The 24,497-nt window shown below is 40.3% G+C and overlaps 1 protein-coding gene across 6 annotated transcripts in view; it reads right to left on the reverse strand.

The window, feature by feature from the left end:
- Positions 1 to 100: 100 nt before the first annotated feature.
- The window catches only part of LRRC3B (leucine rich repeat containing 3B), a 234,364-nt gene continuing 209,967 nt past the window's right edge, over positions 101 to 24,497 (reverse strand). For all 6 annotated transcript variants that reach the window (XM_083825933.1, XM_083825930.1, XM_083825932.1 and 3 more), the window contains one exon: positions 101 to 1,367. In XM_083825933.1, coding sequence (XP_083682059.1) covers positions 425 to 1,204 — 780 coding nt within the window. In that variant the 5' untranslated portion in view covers positions 1,205 to 1,367 and the 3' untranslated portion in view covers positions 101 to 424. The remainder of the gene's footprint in view (positions 1,368 to 24,497) is intronic.

The following is a 24,497-nucleotide window of genomic DNA, read 5'->3' on the forward strand; positions in this document are numbered from 1 at the left end:
ACTTCATTATCGCTCTCAACTTCTACCTCACGAGCATTGATCAAACTCAATACGCTCTGGCACCAGACAGGTTTCTGATCAATAAATTACTCTGTTTTACATGGTTCAAAGTTAAGCTTTTATTTGGTTTTTAAATTAAAAAAATAAATTTCATTATTAAATAGTGGAATGGGTCTAAACTAAGGTTTACATATTAATTCACTTGCTTTAGGATACCAGAGAAATAATTAAAGTATACCACCCAGACAAAACTCTGTTAGAAAGCTCAACAGTGGCGTAATTCAGTTAAACAGGAGAAAAAAAAAAAAAAGAAAAAGAAAAAAAAAAGTCTTAATGTTTACAATGAATGTTAGAAGTAAACCTCTGGTTTTAGTGTCATCCAAATCTAGTTTCCATCGCAAAGGCAGTCATTGTATTCAGAATACTATACCACAGTGCTAATGTCATCGGCTTCATCTGGTTTCTTTTGCCTGCTTGGCAGGGATTTCAAGTACTCAAGGTGCCTCCTTGCATCCTCCTGATTTTGACGGACGTAATAAACCACGTATGAGATCACCATGGTGAACCAGCCAAACATGGTGACCAGCATGGCGTAATCGGTAGTCTTTTTGGGAAGGTTGCAGAGGTCGGCATCATTGGCAGCATTGAGGAAAGGTCTCCCGGCATGTTCATCCAGCACGGAGGTCTTGCAGATGACGTTGTTGGCTGTCTCGTGGTTGGAGGCCATGCTCCTCAACACCTGCTGCAGCGTGCAGTCACAGTGCCAAGGGTTGTTGGCAATTCTGGCTCTGGCCTTTAAGTTGTTGAAAGCGTTTTTGTGCACGCTTTGAATCCGGTTGTCAGACAAATCCAGAGTCTGCAAGGTTTCTGCCACCCCTTTAAAGGCATGTTCATCTATAAATTCAATCCCGTTTTTTGATAAATTGAGGACTCTCAGTTGGTGCAAGTCCTTAAAAATCTCATTGGGGATAGACGTTATCTGATTGGAGTCCAAATAAAGTAAGACTGTTTCTGGAGGAAGATCTCTGGGTATTTCCTTGAGGTTTGCATTGCTACAGCTGACATTTAAACCTCCGGAGTGAGAACAGAGGCAGCCTTTCGGGCACATACTGGCAGAATGAAAGCACAGTATCATGAGGACAAAACTTTGTAAGAGCAGACACATGGAGAGGGAACGAGTTAGCCACAGGTCTACCAAATGCATGCTGGGGTGTCAGCATAATCACACAACCATTTCTCATTCAGCCAACAGTGGTGGGAAAAGGATCGGCAAAGCTGAAGTGTGGCTTCATTTTCTTCGGTGGGATTAGCAAAAAATGACTAACGTAGGGACTTCCTCATCGTCAATACTCTTCTTAAAAGCATACCTGCAAAGAGGAAGAGAAGTTCCTTATACCATAAACTCCAATCCCGATTTGGTTTAAAAAAATAGAAATAAATGAAGGCAAAGTGAAAGGCAATACCAAATAAATGATCTATTATGCTATCAGTGCAGCAGAGTATTTATTCAGGTACCTCCTATTAGCATTAATCTGAGTTTAGTACATAAATCCCTAGGACACTTTTAAGAGGATAGACTATGCTCATTACAAATTACACAGGTTCAGGTTTTAATACTTATTAGAGGAGGCACTGGTTTGTTTTTAAAAGCAGACTTTTCTAAAATACCCATAAAAATAAATTACATTTTCCCTTGCTAAAGTAGAAGGTGCATTAGCAGGAGTTAGGAGTTGGATCTCCAGCAAGTGACTGGTAAGTGAGGAATTTGTGATGATTAATGTAAACTTATCTTAAAAATAATTTATGTTATTTTAAGTACAAATCATAGTTAAAGCGTTTCCTTTCTAAGGTACCTTAAAACAACAAAAAATTACGCAAACCAAATAATGTTAGAAGACACCACAAAAATCCATCATCTCCTTGTTTTCTTCCCCTATTTCCTTCTTGCTTTTGAATGCTTATTTCCTGTACCTCATAGTAGTTTGTGAGCTACTGTCAAGACCCACGGAAATAATTTCTACTACCATTTTTCTTGAAAATTTTCTTTACATTTAAGACGGAGAAAAAGAAATAAATACAATTGCCAAAAACTCAATCCCCAAACCAAGCAAACTTCACATAAAACTACGTGCAAGCCAATCAAAAAAATTTTTTCATGGCATTTAATTTGCTAATAGAACATATGAAAAATAGTGTTTCTTCTTCTCTACTTGCAACTTGGCTTAAAAATAGTAAATATCCAGAAGCTTTTCCATTTTCTTCTTTAATTGGAACACAAATACAAAAGTCTAAAATGCTGACCTATAAGGTTTCAAAGAAAACCTCATTTATTTTTTCCCTTATTATGGTAAACTATGAATTTCTAACCACACCAGGTCCATTTGTTTTCATGTGCATGCCCTTTGTCTCTGTAGCAGCTTGGATATTTGCAGCTTTCATGTTATATTTACATATAAATGATTTTTTTTTTTCATACACACAGTGTAGTCCACTGAACAATAACATCCCTGCAGGGAGGATGTGTGTAATTGTACAGGAAGAAGAAGAAATTGTATTGCAATTATATTTGCCTGCAGAATTCATATACTAACTGCATTTTTTGGCACATCAGAGTAACATGGATTAAACATGTCATGGAATCTTTCAAACACATAATGCACACTTTATTTAGCCCTTTTGCTGAGGTTTAGTATGTCAGCAACCCCACAGGAAAAAACATCTTGAGAGTATGTACATTATGTGTGATTAGTCCAATGCTATGGCTTGGGAATGACAAAAGTCCACCTCTCACTGCAATTTCCTGTATCACCACCACTTTTCAACATATTTATTGATCAAAAGAGAGATTGCCCAAGAGCCTAAACATAAAGTTTATGCTCTGGCTCCGTAACACGGAGATCTTGTACCATAAAGTTTCATTCTTTTCTCAAAAAGAAAGGAAGTTGTTAGCCATTTCTCTTGTGAAGTTAACCCTGGAAAAGCAAAACCATTATCAAGGGAAGTAAGCACAGCACGAAGAGCTGAAGAGCTCCCTGTGAGGAACGGGAGGTGAGGCAGCATCTCCACAACCAACAGAGAGCCCTGCATGACACATGTGAAACAGGTTTTACAGAAAAGAAGCCCACTGCACTGAGTGCATCTGTGCCATCTCTCCCTATGGCTCTTGGGTCACTGCAGTGTCCGGTCTTCAGATTAGACAGAAATCTGCTACAGTAGGAGATGAGCTACAGAAGTTGTTTTTTCCCAGCCTGATCAAAAGTGCTAAGTACTTGCTAAAATGTGCAGCCCATTCGGAGGCCAAGCTGGAGGCGGCAGCTGCTCCCTCTGGCAGCTCCAGGCTGGCAATCTGCTCCTCCCTCCCACAGCCCTGGGTGCTGCGGCAAGAAGGTCTGTCCCCACAAAAAAACAGCCACCTATTTTCTTTTCCCTTCACATTTATGTGCCTTGCTACCGTGCTGCACTGAAAGAGTAGAAGTGCGGTCCAACTCACCATCGCAGAAGTAGTAGGGATCGTCTCATCACCTACTACTCGTACACAGCAGTTTTCCACCAGTGATACTGCAGGAATGGACTGGGGTAAAAGAGCAAAGAGCTGCAGTAGTCTCCAATGCTTAATTTTGCAGAGGCATAAAAATCCTGCTGTTTTCACCATATTGTGAGGATTAAACATAATTTTCACTTCCTTACAGGCTAAAAAAGACTATGAAAATCCTGATGAAAAAAATACCCAAAAGATAGAGTGTTTTAGCATATAACCTTCTCTACATCTGTACCAGCACCTTCAACAGCAAAAGATAGCATCAGTGACATGGTTATGAATCTATCAGAACTATCTTTAGGAACTGCTAAGACTTAGATAATTATCAGTCCAGACATCAGAAATGTGACACTAAAATCCATGGCAATGCTACCAGACTCAGCTTTTTTGCACAACAATGTTCATTAAGAGCACAAGAGTGTGGGAAAAAGTCCATGTGCCAACCTGAAATTACACCGTGGATCCTGCTGAGACCTCCATAGCACAGCTATGCCACCAAATATACTGTGTCAAAGAAGCCCCAAGCACCAAAGACAATGTGGAATGTCTCCATCCCAGTGAAGACAAGTGAAGCTCTTTTTCTTCAATGTATTAATGTGTTTAGAGTGGAAGGAGTAGGATCATTACAGACTGAGCAGGCAAATGTTTAATGAAGCAATGCATCTTCATAAGAGAATACTTGGTAAATGGGTAAAGAGGGAGAAAAACTCCCACTGTTTTAAGTTGTTAAAAGCAAATATGAGTTTAAACCTGTAATTAACTATCCAGCCAACAAAAACTTAGCTGAGCAAGAATAAAGCTCAGCAAATTCTCAGTAAATTAACTGGAAGCATTCCAATGGGACTCAGTATCAGTCGAGGGAAACAGAGCTTTGTTTACTTCCACAATCAGAGTATCTGATCCAAGGGATATCTGTGGTTTGGGTTCCACCAACAAACCAATACATAGCACTTCCTTGACAGGCATCCTACCAACTTCAACAATACAAAAGAGAACTAGGATCTGACCTTTTGTAATGCCAAAAGGAAGATTTTTGGCTTCTTGAGTATCTATTGAATTTTCTCAGCCTGGAACACACTAAATAAAATAGAAGGTAATGAAGGTTGGAACAAGGACAAGAGAGAAAAACAGAAAAACTAAGGATTTCAGAAAAAGAGGTGGAAGACAGAATTAAAATAAACATATGAATTAATTGGAAGTCCGCAAATAAAGAAAAAAAAACATGGAAAAATAAAATAAAAAGTAAATGAAGGCACAGGGAAAAGACAGCAATACTACAAGCACAGATAACAGCAAGGCTTAAAAAGGCATTTTGTGTACATTGCTAAAATACAAGTACACACAGAAAACCTAACATATAAGTCAAATACTGCAAGGCTATAAAACTACAGAGTGAAGACGACAAGAAAGAATTTTTTAGTCTTGCAGTTTTAACTGGTTTCAAGCTTTCCTCTTCTCATGCTCCCTCAAGACCACTCACTCAGTACAAACATCCAACAGTGTGGGAAAATGTACACAGCCTGTAATCCTCAAGGAAAGCACATTTGCTCTTAATATACAGTGAGAGTTGTACCAAGTTCCAGGTGTGAGGTACTTGCAGAGGTTTGCCTTTCCAGCAAGCAAGGTGTGTAGACTGTATCTTGGCACCTGAGTACTTAGCATCTGCGATACTACTGATTCAGGTATTTAATTAATAACTCCTTCCCACACAAATTTAGTGAGGTAAAGAAGTAGTAATGCCTCTGACTACTCATCTGGAAAAAAGGGCCTGCAGATTTAGCCAAGTCACACAGAAAGGCCATAACAACCCTACTTTCAATATTAATTTATGCTATTGTGCCTTCAGAGCACTATAAAGGAAATGTTATAAAGATCACAGAGAACAGCATAAAAGTGACACTGAAACAGACTGAGAATTTTTTTTGGACAATACTAAGACAACAAAAGGCATATAAAAAAAGAGAATCAATCGCATATTTAGCTAAAGATACCTGACCTAAAAAAAGAGAAGAGGAAAGGCAAGGGGAAATAGTTTTTTTTTTTTTTTCTATTTTAGAGTGGACACTTTCAGAGTCTATGTGGCAGCTCTTCAGTCTTTACCCAAGTGCTCATACACATGCAAGCAGTTTGTCACTGGCACTCCACATAGCTTCTGCCCCCATTAAAAGTCAGAGAGAAGCAGCTGCCAGTCCCTTGCACTTTAAAGCCAGCTACTGCCAAGTACTCTAAAGCAGAGACCAAAATCAGCCTTAAGAGCTGTCCTACAGTATTTCAAACACACACACAGAGCCTCCCCAGCTGTCAGGATCAGCTTGCATCTCCACCGAGATGAAGTCATTGGAACCCTTTGTTAATGACACTCTTCCTGGAAATTTCCACCTTCCAAATGGGAGGAGGGAGAAACTCACTCTCTGATTGTTCATCAGGTTCTTTCTCCATACATTGTGTATCTAGATTGCAGTAAGGTGCTCCAAAGATTATTTTCAAGCACTACAAAAAACTACCCAAGCAAAAATTCCTAAGCATTTCTGCTGAGGAAGGATCAAGAATATCGCTCTTTTCCTTGTGCTTATTCATAGGCAAGATCTCACAAGATAAAGACAAGGCTGACCTGACCCATTTAATATAAACATACGGATAGGATGATTCCTGTCCTAAATCACAGCAATGAGGGACACACATGAAGTCTGTAGAACTGTATCATACAGGTTCATGCAAACATAAGGCCCCCAGACTCACACACAGTATAATCGCTCCTCTTGCTTGCTGTCAAACAGTGATGGAAGGAGTCATCATCAGCTCTCTGTAGTCAATACCACACTGGCCTTCGGTAGACCACAGATTGTACAGACACTTCAGTGATAGGAGATGGGAGGACATTTAATTGTTGTTGTCATAATGATTCACAAAGAAGCAGAGAATGGTAAATGGAGAAAGATATGATCCTAAAAAGCCATTCTAGTTCCCTAACCCAACTACCAGAGACATTGGGCAAAATGTGCTCTTCTAGCAATAACAACTGCATAAATAAATTTGGGAAAAGTCTGTTTCTTTGGGATGTGTTGTCATGGGACCTCAAGAAAAAAGACAGAATGTGCTATGGCATCAGGCTGCATTGGAAGCACAGACTCCTTTTGAGCACAAAAGACATCAGGAAACATGCTTCTCCCTATCATAGCCCTGTCCCTACCCACTGTGCAGTGTCCCTCTCTTTCCCCTTTTCCTTCTCCAGGCCCTGATAGGCTCATCACAGTTATCTGACAGAAAACTGGAGGGGTCAGTTAGCTGCACCCACCCTCTTGGAGCCCAAACCCAAGAACAAGAGTGCAGCACTGCCAATGGGGAACATACAATCCCAGAGGTACAAGAAGTTTTTATCCCCCGGGTGGGTTCAGAAATTGCTCAAGGCTGCAAAGACATGGCAGGAATACAAAGGCATGACACAAAATGAGTTACAAGAAACAAAAGGCAGAAGCATGCAAAATGCCCAGCATAAGAGGGATTGCTGTCCTGCCCCAAAAATACGAGTGATACTAGGATCAACTACTGTAGCACTGGATCCTGGGGGAAGATGGTGAGGGCAAAGGACAAGGCAAGCTTGTGGAGTCAAGCCTGGATGCACAGTGTGAAAGGGAGAGCGTAACTGTCAGACCCCTACAGATTTTTATGTGGATTCTAGGGTCAGAAAGTCTGGCTACAAAGGATTTTCACTGCTGATCTCTTACGCCAAGAGATAGTTCCATCTCAGGCTTGACCATCTGTGCAGATTCCATAAGCTAAATTATGTCGTCTTTGGCATTTGAGCAACTACACCATCCTCGTGGTGTGCAAGGAGAGCTGGATGTCACACATGTCTCACTGTGAAGGAAATTCGGAGATAGCAGCTCCATTTTCTCTATCAATAATGTGCTAGAATAATCTCTCTTCTTGTCATCAAAGCTGGATCCCCTAATGAAAAAGATAGCAATTCTCATTCCAGCAACGTCAGTGGGATCACAGCTAACCAGAGATGCTCAGCATCTGGGCCCACAGTTTGTATTTGCTATTACTGAAGGTGCCAAGATTAGAGAGGAACTGCTTGTTATTGGAGCCTATATGCTCAAACCAGCAAGCAAGAATGGCAAGAGGAAAAAGACAGAAGCCAACAGACCAGCCACAGGGGTGGCCTGTTGGCTGTGTAATGATCACTCAATCTGTTTGTTCTGTCACTTTTTGACCTTCAGAAATAACAATGTGGAAGTATTACACACTAGCCAATTTCTGAAGAACCTGTGGATTGTAGGGTCCGGGTACGCATGTCTGTTCTACAGACCTCATCGACGGTCCTCATTTGAGAACAGACCCCACAGTGCACCACAGAGCTCCACATTCCTTGGGATCACAGAATCCACCGCAATCATCCCCAGCTTTTCCGCTAACAACGAAGGCACCCCTGTGAGCAGCTGTGTGCCCTCTATGCTGCAGATGGGCTGCACATGTCATGGTGCCGCCCGCCCTCCTCGCATATGAACCGTACAGCCCCCACAGGAAACTAAACTGCTTATATTTGTGTGTACAGCTCTAGTGTCGTCAGAAGGAACTCTCAGCTTCAGTGAGTCCTAGAAGCCTTCAACAGATCCCGACAAAAAAGGCACAACTTTCAAAGCCCAGTCCAACTCCTGACAAACTTCTGTAACAAACTTCTTATGTGTTAACAGTGGAAGTCTCGTACAGAATTAGGAAAGCCCAGGAAATAAAGACTCCTATAGGGTTAATTTCTTAGGTATCTGTTGCAGCAAACTTGCAAGTTGAATAAATATTAAAATTTTATAACTAACAATCCATTAAAAGGGAACACTGTAGCATGATTATTGTTCTATCTGACTTCTAGTCAGTTACAGAGATGTTTTATAGCTTTGAAACATCAGACATTATTGTTAGCTTTTTGTCTTGAAGACATTGATTGTCTTGGTATATAGAAAAGACATGCTCATTGATAAATCTAGTCACCAGTTTCTCTGTTAAAATGGGCCTTAGCTTTGCCATATCAAATACTTTTATTTTAAATCAGGTTTTTCAAAATATCCACTGACAAAGAAAATACTCCTTTTTTTAATGAAGTGTTTTCCTTGAGCTCATATTCCTGTAATGCCAGTCAGTTTGTTACTGCATACACACAAACGAGCCTTACTCTCCACATCCAAACATGGCTGTATTTTATGTCTTTGTACTCCTTTCTTTTTTTGTTTTGCCATTAATATAGTCACATAATGCCATACACTAACTTATATCTAAAAACATTATCCTGCAGTGATTCTATTAACAAGATAGGCACAAGCTGGAGACTACAGGCTAAAATTCATAGGTGATTCCCCCATCTAAACACTCCAGTTTGCTGAAGAACTAAGGACAGGACAATTTTACCTGAACCAAAGAGATTTGCCACCACTACTCCCAACCAGCTGCAGATGGCTTATTTACAAAGAATCAAAACAGGAAGATTTCCACAGGAAGAATTATTTCCATGCATCCTATTAATTTTTAGCTATGGGTTAGTACACACCTTCCAGTAAGCTACACACTGGCTTGTCCTGCACACCTGCATGCTGTCTTTGCGAGCAGCTGAACCTCTGGAGGCTAAGAGGGTCTGTGCACACTGGAGGATAAAACCAACGTGAAATCCTGTCTGCCTGGCAGCTCCAAGAGCTGGACAGTGAGGATAACTGCTAGCTGGAGCTGAGCAGGAGCAGCAGGACCCAAAAGAGAACACAGCAGTTGTTCCTGATTTCTGTGCTGCCTGCTCACTACAGAAAGACAAGCTTCATGGGTACCAAGTGAATTCCTCCAGACAAACAACACAACCTATAAAAAAATAAAAATACAGCCTGTGTATTGTCGGAGGGGAAGGCATCCTGGCACGCTGCAGTCAAGGGCAATCTCACTAGCTGTGCATACACTCCAAGCTGGACAACTCAGCCCTCTCTCTGGCTCCAGGATACTGCCAGGGAATTCAATTTAGCATCCGAAACAAGAATCTGGCGTCGAGTCTCTGGAGCCAGGGTGCTGGCAACCACCATCTTTCAAGCGTCTTTCCCTGGCACTCCTTAAACGCAGTGCGGCTGCCTGGCTGTTTCTCACCACAGCTACCTTGAAGGTAGGCAGTCACAATGCTATAAGCAGCAAACCAGGGAGATGCCAAGAGCAGCCTGCAAGGTTCCAGATGATTTAAATTCTCAAAAGAAAGTCTCCAGCAATGGAAGACTTTCAGGATCTCAGAGCATGGCACAATGAAAATCCTAAAGCAGTAACAGAAATAAATGAATAGAAGCCAACAGCAAATGAGGTGAGAAAAAAGGGGTGCAAAAGATCACTGATTCAGTGAATAATTGAAATGTCATGATTAATCACTGTGAGCCTGAACTTCAATTAAATAATGGATTCATTTTCTAATGAAATACCAAATGTACTCAAACTATAATATTCTCCCTCAAGACAGCACTCAGAATGAACATCAATATTTTGTTCCCCAAAACCTTCCAGTATAGACATCTTCCTAATAGCTGCTCATCATAAAACATTTCTAGTGGCAGAAGCATACTGTATAGGTACAGGTTTATAGATCTTACCCTCTCTTAACAGAGTAATAGAATGGTTAAGGAGAGCCAAATGAACATTTTAAGCTATAATTACTTTCTGATTGTGAGATCACCAAATGTATCACTCTTTATTACGGATTAACAGCTTACCTAATTATACTGTGTGGGCAAATGAATCAGCACTTTAAGATTGATGTGTTGGGTTCATTGTAAAAAATGTATTTGACTTTTCTCCTTTTTCATCTCGTCAGAAATTATTTTATAATTCTCTGCTGATAAATAATTGTGTGAAGCTTAGCAGATTAAGAACAGATCAATGACAAGAAAAATATTAGCCATTATCTCCTATCTTTCCTAAGATGCTTTGCTCTTGGAAGTCTTCTGCGGCAACATATTCCTTGGAATGAAATCTGATACGCTTGATGGAAATTAAAGGAACAGATGTCAGGGATGGTCTTAGTTCTCTTTCTTTCAAGCCCTAACAAAGAATGGATACGGTTTTACTCTTCCAATGTCACCATCCCTTGAGTTTTCAACGATGTTTAATGCTGCCTACTTTTCTCAGTTATTGCCTGCATCCTTTTCAGATGATTTAGACTACAAAGGGTTCTCATGCTTTCTCTGAGCAATACACCCTACTGGGAAATATAAACAACATTCTGTATGCCTACCTATGCCATTTGAAAATGGAACCAAAACATTACATATACTTATAGTGCATAGGTAGCATCAACATGAAGTAAGCAAAAAAATAGAAATATAAGAAACAAGCTGAATATCATCAGCTGTTGAACATTGCTCATCAATGTCTTTTCAAGAAATTGGCTTGATGGTCTACAAAAGAATGAACAAAGGCTCAGGATAAGCTGGTCACTCCTCAGCAAACATATCTGTGAAATGGACTTTTTTTTTTTTTTTTTACTACTGTATAAGTACACGAAGAACCATGTTACAGACACTTAAGGGAAATGCTCCACCACAGACAAATGACTGTCCGAAGTGTTCTCCAAAGCCATATAATTTGTTTCTAGATTAATTATTAGTGTGCATTAGACTCAAAACCATTTTTAGCGTTTAGGATCATATTCCATCAATTCTCAGTCACATTTTCTGTAACACCAACTGTTCTGTTCTAGCAAGAAAACCCTTTCCAGCAGCAGTCAAGCCAATTCTCCAGATGATTTACACTAGAAAAAAATATTCTTAAGGGTTGAAATAATCTGAAATGGAAATACTTTATCTTTTCCAAATAAAAAGACCCAGAATAAAGTCTATTCTACAGCCTGGTCATGAACTGAATGCACTGATGCCTTTCATGATTAGGCACTGCAGCAGATTTTCAACAAATCTGATAGAATCCAATGTAAAATGTTTTTAACATAAAAGGTCAATTTCACTATATTTGATGATATATTTTTCTCCCATATTATAAAAGAACATGATCCAAGTTTATAAGAAAATTGACTGGTTTGAGCCATATCCTGACTCTACCCAGTAGCTCATGATGGATGCTCCTTCAACTCAATTCTGCAGTATCATATCAGAGAAAACGTCTTCTTGATCTCAAGATAATTACACTGATCACCTCAATGATTACCAGCATAATCAGTGACAAATCTTGCAATTTAATCTTGATAACTGCATCTGGTGACTGCAGATGGTGTCCTTGTCCAAATTAAAATCTTTTTTTTCTTTGTTTTGTACATTGTAAATCTAACCCCCAGTAATAAGAATGTATTCTTAGAAACTAACAGGCCTTCAAAGGTACCCTGTTTCAAAGATAAGCAAGGTTCAGACCATCTAGAGACCTTTATTCTACTTTTAAGGGCACTTATTTGGTTTTGCATACTGTTACCTTCAGGCTCATTTGAGGTTCATCCAAATGTTTCTGCAACTTACTAGACAGTGGGAAGAGAGAAGTTGTAATTAAGCTGGGGAAACTGCTGCTAATAAAGTCAGCAAGGCAGAAATAAGCGTGCAAACCTGAAGGGACCATTCAGCAAGGAACATGCTAGCGGCTTTGTAAAGTTGACAACAGTTGCACAAAGCAGCCAGCAAGACAGCTGCTGGTTGCAGTTACCCAGGCACTAGGGAGCCCTAGAAGAAATAAGATGTGTTACAGATTCCAAAGTAAGACAGGCAAGGGAGGAGGAAAATGAAGCAGAACTTGACTAAAAGATGCTTCTTCCAAATGACCCATTGCCACAGAGCAGGTCCCCAGTAACTGCTACAGGCCACTGCAGATGAGACCATCTCTAGGGTTAAACACCTCAAAGGGAAATAGAGATGTGAGCAGAGACAGTGCCACAGACATAGTTTAGCATCCACTTTCATATGCTTTTGTTGTTAATTGGGATCTGCTTTACCTAGTTGTGTTAAACTACAGGAAACCAAGGCTGCTTCTTTCCATGCAAAAAAAAAAAAGAGCAATAATCTATGGCACGAGGAATTTAGGAATTTGTAAGGAAAAAAGCCAGGACAGTAGAAGCTACTATTAAAATGAAACAATCTGATTAAAATCCACAAGATGAGACCACAAAGAAAAGCAACATACTTCCACAGTAATTACTCTGTATGAAAAAATATCTGAAAGAGGGGGGAAGAAACCACAAACTAAATTAGCAGTAGGGGACAGTGCTTTAGAAGCACAGCAGTTATTAATTCAGCTCCTTGTGCTTTGAAATAAACTGGGTGTATAACAGAATAACAACAGGACCTCTAAGATGCATACTAAAGTAGAGTAACATATAAAAAAAAAAACTTTAACATTTTTATATAAAGAAAAATTATAGAGTTTGAAATTACCAATTACAAATTCTTAAGTTAAAGTGAAGGCTATATGCCACAATAACGCAATGTTTTATAATAAAAATTAAAATAGATAAGTATCAACTAATTTCAGAAAATGGTGAGAGCAAGTATGGAACAATTATGAGATCAACACACAATTAAACAACTTTGAGAAGACATTCAAATAACCTTCTGGAACCAAGTGACACACTGACTTAACTACAAGCCATTTGGGCTTGCTGAAGAAACTGTTTGATCGGTGATGCTGGTTTTGCTGGGTCAGTGGTTATTCAGCCTGCACACTATCAACATGTATAGCTGAGAGCAAAATGCCCATCTGCAACAATGCACACGTATATACTTCACGTTTCTGCACCAAAGATGTCAGGCAAAGTATCATAAACCTCTACCATATCAAACCACTCACCAACAAAAACACATCCCCAATTTTAATACTTTAATCCATGAACAGCTTCAAATAACTATAACTTCTTGTCAGCTTGCCAGAGAAGCATATCTTTTTTCTCTCAATGTATGCAATTGTACCAGGCTAATAATAGATTTTAGTTCTATATTTAGATATCATTACAGCTCTACAAGCTGAACATGCAACAGCCTGGAAGAGTTAGGCATGGGGCTTTTGTATTTCTGTGAAAGCAAGGCTAGCAGCTTCCCATCAGGACCCAACACTCTTAGTTCTGCTGGCTGCTATCGGCATTAGAGCCCAAGGAAAGGGCCAGCTAAAGCACAACCTCCGCAGCTCCATTTCATCTGAGGATCTCCTGGGCAGCAGAATCTAGCAGCGGAAAGCTTCAATGCCATCTTGTGCTGGCAGCATTTCCCTAATTAAGAGTTTAAGGCCAGATGGAACCATTAGATCATCTAATCTGACCCCCTGCCTATCATATGACGTGTCGTTTTACCAGTAAACCTCATATTGAGCCCAATAATTTAGGTCAGGCTAGAGCATGTCAGAACTGAGGAGACTGCTGTGTGCACAAGGCAGTACCTTTTGTACGAGCTGTACTTGTACCACCCTACACCAGGAGGTAACAGAGTGCCTTCAACAGAGCCTGAATGCACCCAGAAAACTCACTTCCATCAACATACACTGTAACAGTTAAACACACTTTTCCAAGAAGAAGCTAATCTAGCTGAGATGTCTGCTCCACCAGGACCTAGACAGCAAGCAAGAATTACACAGGTTTCAAAAGAAAGGCTATACTGAAAGATTCTGTTATGCTGCTCATCAGAAACAGTTGAATGTTACCACTGGTCTCCAAATGAGAGCTAGAAACACTAGTTTTTTTTTTTTTTTTTTTTTTTTTTTTAACATTCTGGTGAGTTACATCAGGCCCTCGGCTGCCATTAAAGGTCTTTGCAAATTACATGTGTTCCACCTCAGCAGCATTCAGGATGTTTTCCTTCCAAAATGACTCCTCTGGAGCATCCCCAAGGCTTCCCAGGAAGTCAGGTAAAATCCTTTTATTTTTTAAAACCATGCACTGTTTTTCCAAAGTCATAACAAACTCACAGTATAAATTTCTCTTCAGAGGACATATGATCATAGAAAGTTGATATTACAACTTGATGTGGGAGGCTGAAATCCTCTAAGGGTTCTCTGACCCTTACTCAGCAAAATATTTAGCCTGGTTGCAACTTAGCAGCTTGGTGAGAGGCGAGCCTTCAGCGTTCAGGGGGCTGAAATAAAAGTTGTTTATCAACAATCACTAAATAATAGGAACAGCTCTAAAGAAAAAATGGATTGGCATTTCTCAGTGGAAATAAACACCAGTCTTTATCAGACATGAAATCTAGCTGTGCTAAAAAACAAAAACAAGACACAGCTGCTTGATACTGAGTGAGAAGAGATTTTCCAGCCAGTCAGTTATTCTTCCCAAGGAGAAAAGAAAAGAAAGGAAGAGCCAGAAGAAAGAACTGCAATGGCTGCTTCCCAGATGAGAAAAAAGCACTGAGGTCACTTCTTTTCTAAGAGAGAAGAGGTCTTTATTAGCAGTACCAGAGCACAACAGGAAGAGACCAAAGTTCAGTTCAATAAAACCCTTATTTTAAAGACAAGAGTACATCAGCTTTCTGTGCGTCCCCATGGAGGTTGTACAGCCAATTTGACTTTGGCGGAGCTAGCTGATACAAAAAGCAAGACTTGGGAAGAAAAAGTCTTGATTAGCTGGGCAATGATCCAATGAGCAAGACACTGGAGGCTGCAAGTTCACAGCCAAAGAAGCTCAGGTAGAAATAATTTATAACAAATTAAGTTAGGTCATGATAATGAAATTTAAAGACAAGCGGGACATGATTTATTTTACTAAGGCTTGTTGAAAAGTGAAAACCAAGCAGAGCCAACAGTAGGGCTAATTTAGCTCTGGTTACAGTTGATACCGGCACTGCGATAAACTCAACTTCGGATATTTAGAATGGGAAAAGAACTCAAGAATAGGCTTTAAAAAAAGCAAAACAAAACAAACAAACAAAAAACCACAGGCCGTCTCCAGTAGGGCAGTTTGAGCTCAAAGCCATGCTACAACGCAAACATGGCAGGACTACCTCATTGTGGGGATTGGTTACCAACACCTGCACTGCTAAGCCAGCTCGGAGCAGGAGGGAGGACGGAAAACCCAAATGGGAGGAACCCTCATAAGAGCTGCAGTCCCCTCACAGGTCACCAGACAGTGTCAGCCATGGGGTGGCTTGGTGCCCCATCGCTGAGGGCCTTGCAAGGCCCCTCAACAGGTTGCCTGGAGGCAGCCAGGGCTCGGCTCCAGCGCCATCACGTCCTCAGCTGTCCTCCTGCCACCCACCCACCTTTCCCTCCTCATGCTGTGAAACATGGCAGGAGAGGGGAAAACGGCAGCCACTTTGTAATGGATGAATGCAGCAGTTTGCAAGAGGGAGAGATGAAAAAGCGTTAATATTAAAGTAATAAAGCTTGTGGCCATTTTTCAGTCTGATATGCGTAACACCATAAAACAATGCTTAAAGGCACTCACTTCTGTTCCAAACCACCTGCATGGTAAGGCACCCTGCTATTAGCACAGAAGTTGTTTATTACCAGTCTCATTTCAGTCTGATTCCAGGAGAGTCATAAAACTGATTTTTTTCACTCAGTACAAGAGCCCAGGTGGCCCCAGGTTTTCTTTGGTATGCCAAGTCTTGCCGCGTCACCTGTGATCCCTCCCCGGTTGCTAACCCATTCATTTCTAACAAGACATATAAAAATCACGTCCGAGAAAATGAATCCGTCCTCAGCACTTGGCACATGTACATCGTTCTTCTTTTCTGGTTCCTGAAGCAGCAACAACTCTTGGTGAGGTGTGTTTAGCATAATTATAAGAGTGGCTTTGTCTGCCAGCATGCATCCTGTGTATCCACACACTCCCCAGAAATATTCTGGATGGTGGTAGGTGAAATCAGATCACTAGTTCCTCTCCCAAAACAATTTCCTCCAAAAAAAAGTAAAGGATAAGCAATGAAATGTAATAGCAGAGCAGATAAATAAATGGGCATTCTTTTAAAATTAAGATTTTTGCCTTTTTTTCCCACAAATAAAAACATACAAATTCAAAGCCGCTCATAAGCTTGTCGGTTTCCTCTGTCAGAAACAAGTGTTAGGCTATAGGGGCTCTTTATAGAGATGGCCGAGCAACAAAGAAAGTCCTTATCTCACTGACAAGGCTACCAATTCAAGGACATAAAGATGGGGGATAGAAGAGTGGTGATATGTACAGGAGTGTTCAAGGCAGTCAGAATTGTCTGTGGAATTGCAGGAAGAGCAAAGAAAGAGAACAAGAAACTGCTGTCACACTTGTGCTCTCACCGTGAAGTGAGGAAGCCCCGTATGGGAGTTTCACAGGGGTCGTCTGAGAGGCCACTGAAGCTCAAGAGCCTGCAAGCGACCTTCTCACAATCTGGAGCCCAGAGAAATTGCCAAGCATTAACGTGTACTACAAACTACACCATCTTTCTGGGAGCTTTGAAATAAGCTGTGAATCAACCCACCATCAGCAGCACCAGCTTCCCATTGACTGATATGGCAGAGAGATGGACTGATATGGCCAAGGACAGCAGCATAGTCTTACCTCATATTTACATATTTTCAACAATAGAGGGGTAAACTGCCCCCTTCCTTTTCCTCTTTTTAAGAGTCAATGAACTGCAAAGGCACCTTTACCTCTTTTATGCATTCAGCCACACAACTGAATACAAGTCAACAGTTCAGGACACCCAGACAACTCCAAATGGGCTATGCAACCACGTTATCAAATCGCAGTCTACGTACTATGAGTATGTAGTATGTCTACATACTATAAGGAATGGTAAAACAAACGGTAAAACAAACCATACCACTTAAGAGCTGCACTTTCAAATTTCTTATTCTTCATGCTCCCCATCACAGGAAGCATCACATTGTTTATTCCACTACCCCTAAGTTGCCATAGACGCAATACTACATTGCTGCACCAATGCCGGTCCTATATCCATACGCTGCTTCCTATCTGAGCACCTCCTGCACTCTTGCTCCTTCTCTTCTCCCTTTCAGTCAGCCAAAGGGACACTCCAGTTCCACCCTGACTGATGGTGAGGATAACAGATCAGCCCATACGCAATAAAACAGACTTTCACAATGCAGTAGTGCCATGCACACCTTCAGTGCCAGTCAGAGTCTGGTCCAGGAAAAGTTTGTCTGCAACCCACAAGAATGCTTACGGAAAATGTCAGATTTTACATCTCTTGAGCTTCACAGAGAAGCCCGTCCTTGCAACCCTTTATTTCAATCTTTGTCAATCTTTGTCAGCCTGAGGAACAGCCCACTGTTAAACCTCAGTTAACACAGCAATGTCAACCAATTTTCAAGCAGACCTGTGATAGATGATCTGAATTTGAAAGCAGCCAGTGTCCACCAGGCAATAGCCATGTGTTACTGCACCACCGGGGCTCTCATGGTGCTCTGAAGTATCTCTCTTGAGCACAGAAGGGAACCACTTGTAGTCACAGCATTAATAGTCACCCGTATTGTCACCATCGTGGACACACACCCTCATCAACAGGACTCCTGCAGACCTCAGCCCCATGTCTGTGCTGTGGTGTTCAATCAGCTTCTCTCTATCAGCTGCCTTGCAGCTTCCAAAACAAACACCCTCTCCCAAATGTATGGTCACTAGAGAAAGGAAAAAGAAACTACTTTAATTAAAAAAAAAAAAAAAAAGCAGTTGTTATTCTTGAGAAGAACAGGCACAAGGATGTGTCCCTTCAGCATGAATGCATACAGTCCCAGCCTTAACTGGAACATTGCTCAGTAATGAATTCTTTGGGGTTAGAGCAACTTCTTCCCATGATTATCACAAAGAGCACCTGCTAAAAGGAAAGCTAGGGCAAGTAACACACACACTGAATGAAAACAAATAAATTGAGGTCGTTTCTTGACTTTCATGGCCACCACAGAGGATGCGGAATGTGTGCTATCAGCTGTGCTATGGCAAGCCAGGAGACTGCGTTCTGGCAAGCACATGGTTCCTCAGGGCATGAGTCTCAACAAATCCTGCAGGCAATTATGATGACTCACTTTACTTGCTATCCTTTCCATTGGGATATACAACCTCTCCCTCCACCAAAAAAAAAAAATGTCCTCATGCAAACAACCCTTATAAAATTCTTCAAAGTTGCAACGCTGAAATGCACTTCCGCAGATGCAAACATCTCACGTGAAATAGGGAGAACTGGGTAAGTCAACAACCAGCCCCGAAGGTGTTTTACAACTTCATCTACAATATTAACTCACCAGATTGTTACTTCATACTACAAAGTTACTGCTATGGTTGCACAAACAACTTCATTAAGAATGAGTGATTAGTTCTCCATCAATGGCTTTAACAGCTGCCTTAATAGTGTAATCATTTATTTATAACAAAAGAAATACTAGCCTTCTCTTAGAATGAATGTTAGTTGTAGATGAGAGGAAAAAAAATATTTAAAACCTGCTGATAATTATTTTATTTAAAGTTATTAAAATACTCCCCAGGCAAAACTTTACATTCCACATTTATTTATTAAAATGTGCACATGGCTCAAAATTGGTGGATGAAGAGAAAAAAAATAATTTCACATCCTTCCCTTTACAATGACACTTTCAGTTAAGCCATTTCATGTTTCTGCTGCAATTTTCATAATGCTTGTATCAAAGGTTGCTATTGACATTTTATCTCATTTTTCAATGTTATTGGAACACACATGTTTTCTGATAAAATTGAATTTTATGTAAGTCATATTTTTATTGATGCAACTTTTAAAAATTTAAAAAAAATTTACCCCCCTGAGAAAACAACTTGTGTAAAATGTTATAAAAATGAAAAATTTCAATCAAAATGCATAATTTAAATAACATCCATTTGCCTCTCCTACTAAAAAGATTAAATTTTTTCCTTCAGAAGTTTTTCCATCTGTAACTTTCAGTCAGCTGTCTTCAAAATAAAGAGAACTCCCTTCTTGATTGCAGTGGCGGTCACAAACCCTTATGTACATGGGAACTAAGTGGCCCTGTTGACTGCTGCTTGGCTGGACTCGGGCTCGGGCTCTTAGTACTGATTAGAAGCTGAAGCTTGGATGGTTATGGAGAGGAGGGGATAGGATGTGTCTGTGCGATGAGATGTCTAATACAGGTTACATTGTGAGTGAGCTACCATGAATCAAACACACACTGCAACCCTGACTCCGCAAGGCGGATTAACAACAGAAGATATGCTGAGGAATGTACTGCTAATGTTTGCTTCACACTGCCAGCAGAAAGCAGCCCAGGAGATGGCACACCTTCTCCTGGGATTAATTACCGCTACATCCGTGATCTCCCACCAGTTTTGAGGCAGTGCCACGGTTCCCACTCAGAGCCATTCCCACTGCGTGCAGGAAGGGGAGCGACCCTAGCAGACCTTCACATGATGTCAGGCTGAGTCTGAGTCTTCACTGCTGTTCAACCCCCTGAGAGCGGTTTAAAGAACCCTGAGGAGCAGAAGGGATTTTTAAAAGTTATTATTAACCTAAAGTTGATGGAGTCCCATGGGGAGAGTAGATGAACACTGACAAAGATCTGTAGCTCTGACTCCACTCGGTGGGGATATCCAGATTCCCTTTGGAGGACAGCGCTTATTAACCTACACTTCCCACTGGTGGCACACACTCAGCAGGAAAGGGATGATCTGTGCTGTACACCCCTGTAAGCAGTGGGATTGCCAAGCTACTGCTGGGCTCAGAGCTTGTCAGAAGCTGGGAGCCCAAAACCTGCATCTGCACCCTGCGAGGCAGCAGCTCCAGGTCCTGCTGAGCTCGGGAGCTGTCAAGGTCCTGCTGAGATGGAAACAGCATCTTCGCTTTTTTTTTTTATCTCTTCCTTTTTTTTCCCCGCTTGACAACCGCACAGAAGTGCTTGTAGATTGGGACTGTTACAGCCATGCTAGCTTAAACAACTGTGCTCAGGCACAGACAACAACTCTTGACTGCTACATGAACATGACTGCAGACTAATCCAACTTGCTGTTCTGACACAATAAAACTAGCTCTGAAATCCCTGTGCTGCCTGTAGACACACCTCTGTGCTGCCAGCACACAGCCAGGCCAAACAGAGGAGAGGGGAGAAGCACAAACAAAACAAAAAATCACGGAGAGACTTCAGTAGTTTAGCTTTAAATATAGGTCTACCAACAAACTGTGTATCTATTTAATACCTACATTCTGCAAAGAACTGGTTTGCATTTAACGCTTAAGTGTGTCTCTGATAGCTAGAAGGATGGACTCCTACCAGAAAACAAACAAACAAACAAACAAAACAACAACAAATAAACAAAAGCAGTCAAAAGCAGCTTTGCAGAGAAGGATCTGGGGGTCCTGGTAGACTCCCAGTTGAACAAAAGCCAGTAACGTGCCCTTGTGGCAAAGACAGCCAGTGATCTTACCACTGTGTGTAAATATCTGATCGGCAGGAGCAAAGAGAACAGAGCCAGACTCTTCTCAGTGGTGCCCAGCAAAAAGGTAAGAGGCAACAGGCACAAACAGAAATACAGGGAATTCCACCTCCTGAACATAAGAAAATAATTTATTATTATTTTTTTTTAAAACTGTGAGAGGTCAAACTTGGAACAGGTTTTACAGAGATTATATAGAGTCTCAGTCCTTGGAGATATTCAAAATCCTGCTGGTCCTGAGCAACCTGCTCTAGATGACCCTGCTTTGAGCAGGTAAGTTGAGCTAAGTAAGCTGTCTCCAGATGTGCCCTCAAGTCCGAGCCACTCTGTGATTACTTTCACTTACATCTCTAAGAACTAAAATTCAAGGAAAAAGGTTTGAAAGCAGCACAACTTAAGACAGAGATAATTCTAAGCTGTGCAGCACAGCATTTAAGTCCTACTGAAGCATGTTTTTATTTCCCGTTTATGTTATACGTAGTTGTACGATCTGTGTTGTCTGGACAGATGAGATGCATTTCACATGGCACTTCACTTGCAACTGGGAGTTATGAATGCATACCTTGAAAACAGAATTTGGCTGTAGAGGTTTGGTATCATTTAGACAGGGTTTACAAAACATCTCACCATTGAGCACAGTTTTCATTATGAATCGTGTGAGTAAAGAAAGTCCAATTACAGATGTCCTATTTTTAAAATATTAATTGTAAGGTGCATAGTGGGAAACATTAATTAAAATTGTGCTGGTTTCCACAACAACAGTGCTTCTTGAGAAACGGTTATACTAGCAAACAAATGTTGAAGATACAGAATTATTGCTCAGTGGCATGATACCGTAAAGTAAATTAGTGGTCTTCTTTTTAACTCATAATAGCATCTAAAAGCAAAGGACCAAATCTGTAAATATTTATTCACTTATGTCACTGAATTGTAATCAACAAATTGAGTAAGAACTGACAACATGGTAATGGCCCCTAATAAATATGCATACAGAAAAAGCTTATCTGGAAATTCTTGAGAGGAGATTTTTAAAATGACAACAAGTCACACATGGCCAAACTTTTGGTAAACAAATTCTTAAGAACCTAATGAAGCAACTAACTGATTTCAGTGCATCAAACACTAATTTGCGTGACTACTTTCACACAATCTGTTTTCAGAACGCTGCTGAAGGAAGGGAGGCAGGAAGAAAGTTTAAGCCTTTTTAAAAAGATTTTTGGCACCAAAATGACGCTTAAGCTCACCAAAAAGGAAGCAAAGATTTTCATTCTATTTTCTGCACCCAAATTACAGAACAAAATCAAAAACAATGTAGCTAGAAGGCTTAAAACAAACAAACAAACAGACAAGCAAATAAAAAGAGACAAAAATCAATAAAACAAAGCAAAACAAACAACGCTGAACTTTGTTCCTACTTGAGTATCATGTAAACTGTCCCAGTGGTTTCAGGGGGAGCTGAACTGAGCCATGGTAGAACAAGCTTTCTAAAATTCCACATTTTGTTGTTAATTTTAAAAAGCCAGCCAAATGGATTGTAACAGGAAATACATTTTTCCATCTTTCACTTACAATCCTGTCTTGGAAAATTTGAGGCCAACTCATGTCCTCTACAGAAATAGATACAACATGTGCCAAGGGAAAAGAACTGCGCAGGAACAAGCCACCAAGGTTTTCCCTGAAGGCTCCTGTTGGATTTTGTAGCCTTAAAAGGAAAAAAGGCTTTTTATCCTGCTGGTCCCCAGCTTGCCAAATTGAGATCCCCCAGGTCGGACATGTTATCTTGTGACCAGGTTCACTGAGGGATCCTCTGTGGCTTTCTCTTGCTATCTCCCAGCAGAGCCAGCAGAATTATTTTCATCTCCTGGTATCATTTAAATTTTTTACCAGGATATTTGCTTGAACTAGCAATCTCAGTGGCTCTCAGGAGGCCAGACTGAAGGGAAGTTCAGGTACTCCTAGATGCTGGAAAAGCAAGTTATCACTTCTGCTTTGTACTCCTACAGGTCCAGATGACCTGCAGGTGGGAGGAGGAACCCTACTGCTGACCAGCTTTTTTTCCAAGGCAAGGGAGAGTCTCTACCATGGAGATAACCTCTGCACATGGGCAAAGGAGCTACATCATGGTATCATGTAACTAATGCCTTGAAAAAAAAATGCACAATTTCAATTTCTCAATTTTCGTGTTTGCAGTAACAAAAAATATCTTTAAAATTTACCAAAGACTGATAGCAGACAAATTCCTTTTAAATGCTTGAAACGATTTTGGTTTACATTTCAAGGCAACAGTTTCAATTTCTACTTCTGTGGATGCTGAATAGGAGTTCCCTTAAGCACAAATCCTAAACAAGGCAGCCCACCAGATACTTACGGCAGCCTTGCCCACAGATGTTACCTCACAGCATTGGCAACCACTGCCTGCTGCTGCTCATTGCGGGAAAAGGGTGATGGAAAAGAGCAGTTAAATCAGTTAAATACACAATTCCAGGCAATCATCAGTTGGTGAGATGGGGCTGCCCTTTGTTATTAAAAAATGGTTTAAAAGCATCCCAACAAAAGTGATTGGGACTGGTATAGGAGCATCAATAAGTTTTTATTTCTGTTTTTGTTGTTGTTATGGTTTGGTTTGTTTTTTTGAGAGAGGGAGGGAGAGGGAGTCCTTTCTGATCATATGATCATAAGGCTACGTTTTAAAAGTCGTTGCTTGCAAGTTTTGTCCTGGGGGGGTTCATAATTTTCTCTTAAAACTTCCTTCACCCTTCTCCACAAAAAATAATAATAATAAAAAAAAAGTTCACTCTTTTCTGGTTAGACTCATTAATTCGATGAACTAAATTAAATCCACTCAAAAAGCTATTTCCTAGAAAAGTTTTCTCTATTTATTTCACTTTTTGTATCTTCATTTCATGTGACAGATGAAAAAAATGCATACAGAAAAATAACGTAGAAAAGAACAACAGACAAAATATTGCTAGACAGCTACAAAAAGAGAGGGAGTAGATGTATGCATGTATGTAGCTTAAGGAAAAAATACAGTTGAAGTATTTATAAAACAGAACTAATAATGAGTACTCTGATCTTAAATTTAATCTCATCTGAAATGATTTTTTAAAGCAGCATTCTTAATTCATAGGTCCATTCATAAGAAATGCAGATTTCCAGATAACTCATAAAAATACAGTGTATTCATGCATGACCATGAAAAGCAAGCAAGATTCAATACTATGGTAAAGTGAGGAAATGAAGTGTAAAAACATTTTCCCTTACAGCACCAAATGGGTCACATTCATTTGAGTAAATATTTTGCTGTCTTCAAAGAAGTGCAATCCACGCTTTTTCAAAGCCATGCTTTAGGCGTTGCTTGCAAGCTACCCTACTTTTTTTGGTCTTTATACAGAATTACACACGCAAAAAAAAAAATGTGTTCACATAACACTATCAATGAAATGCCCTTTGCTTTCTACAAATTGTTTGTAAATAACATTTTCTGTCTCCCAAAAAGGTAAAGAATACAATCAGCCAACGTTTTTGTCCGTGTCCTGCTCATTCTTGGTATAAACAAATTTCACTAACTTTAGTCAGCAAGTTGTAATGGCGTGTGGTAAAACTATGATGTGCACTAAAACC

This window comes from Anser anser (assembly GCF_964211835.1).
Source record: "Anser anser genome assembly, chromosome: 2".
Lineage (NCBI taxonomy): Eukaryota > Metazoa > Chordata > Aves > Anseriformes > Anatidae > Anser > Anser anser.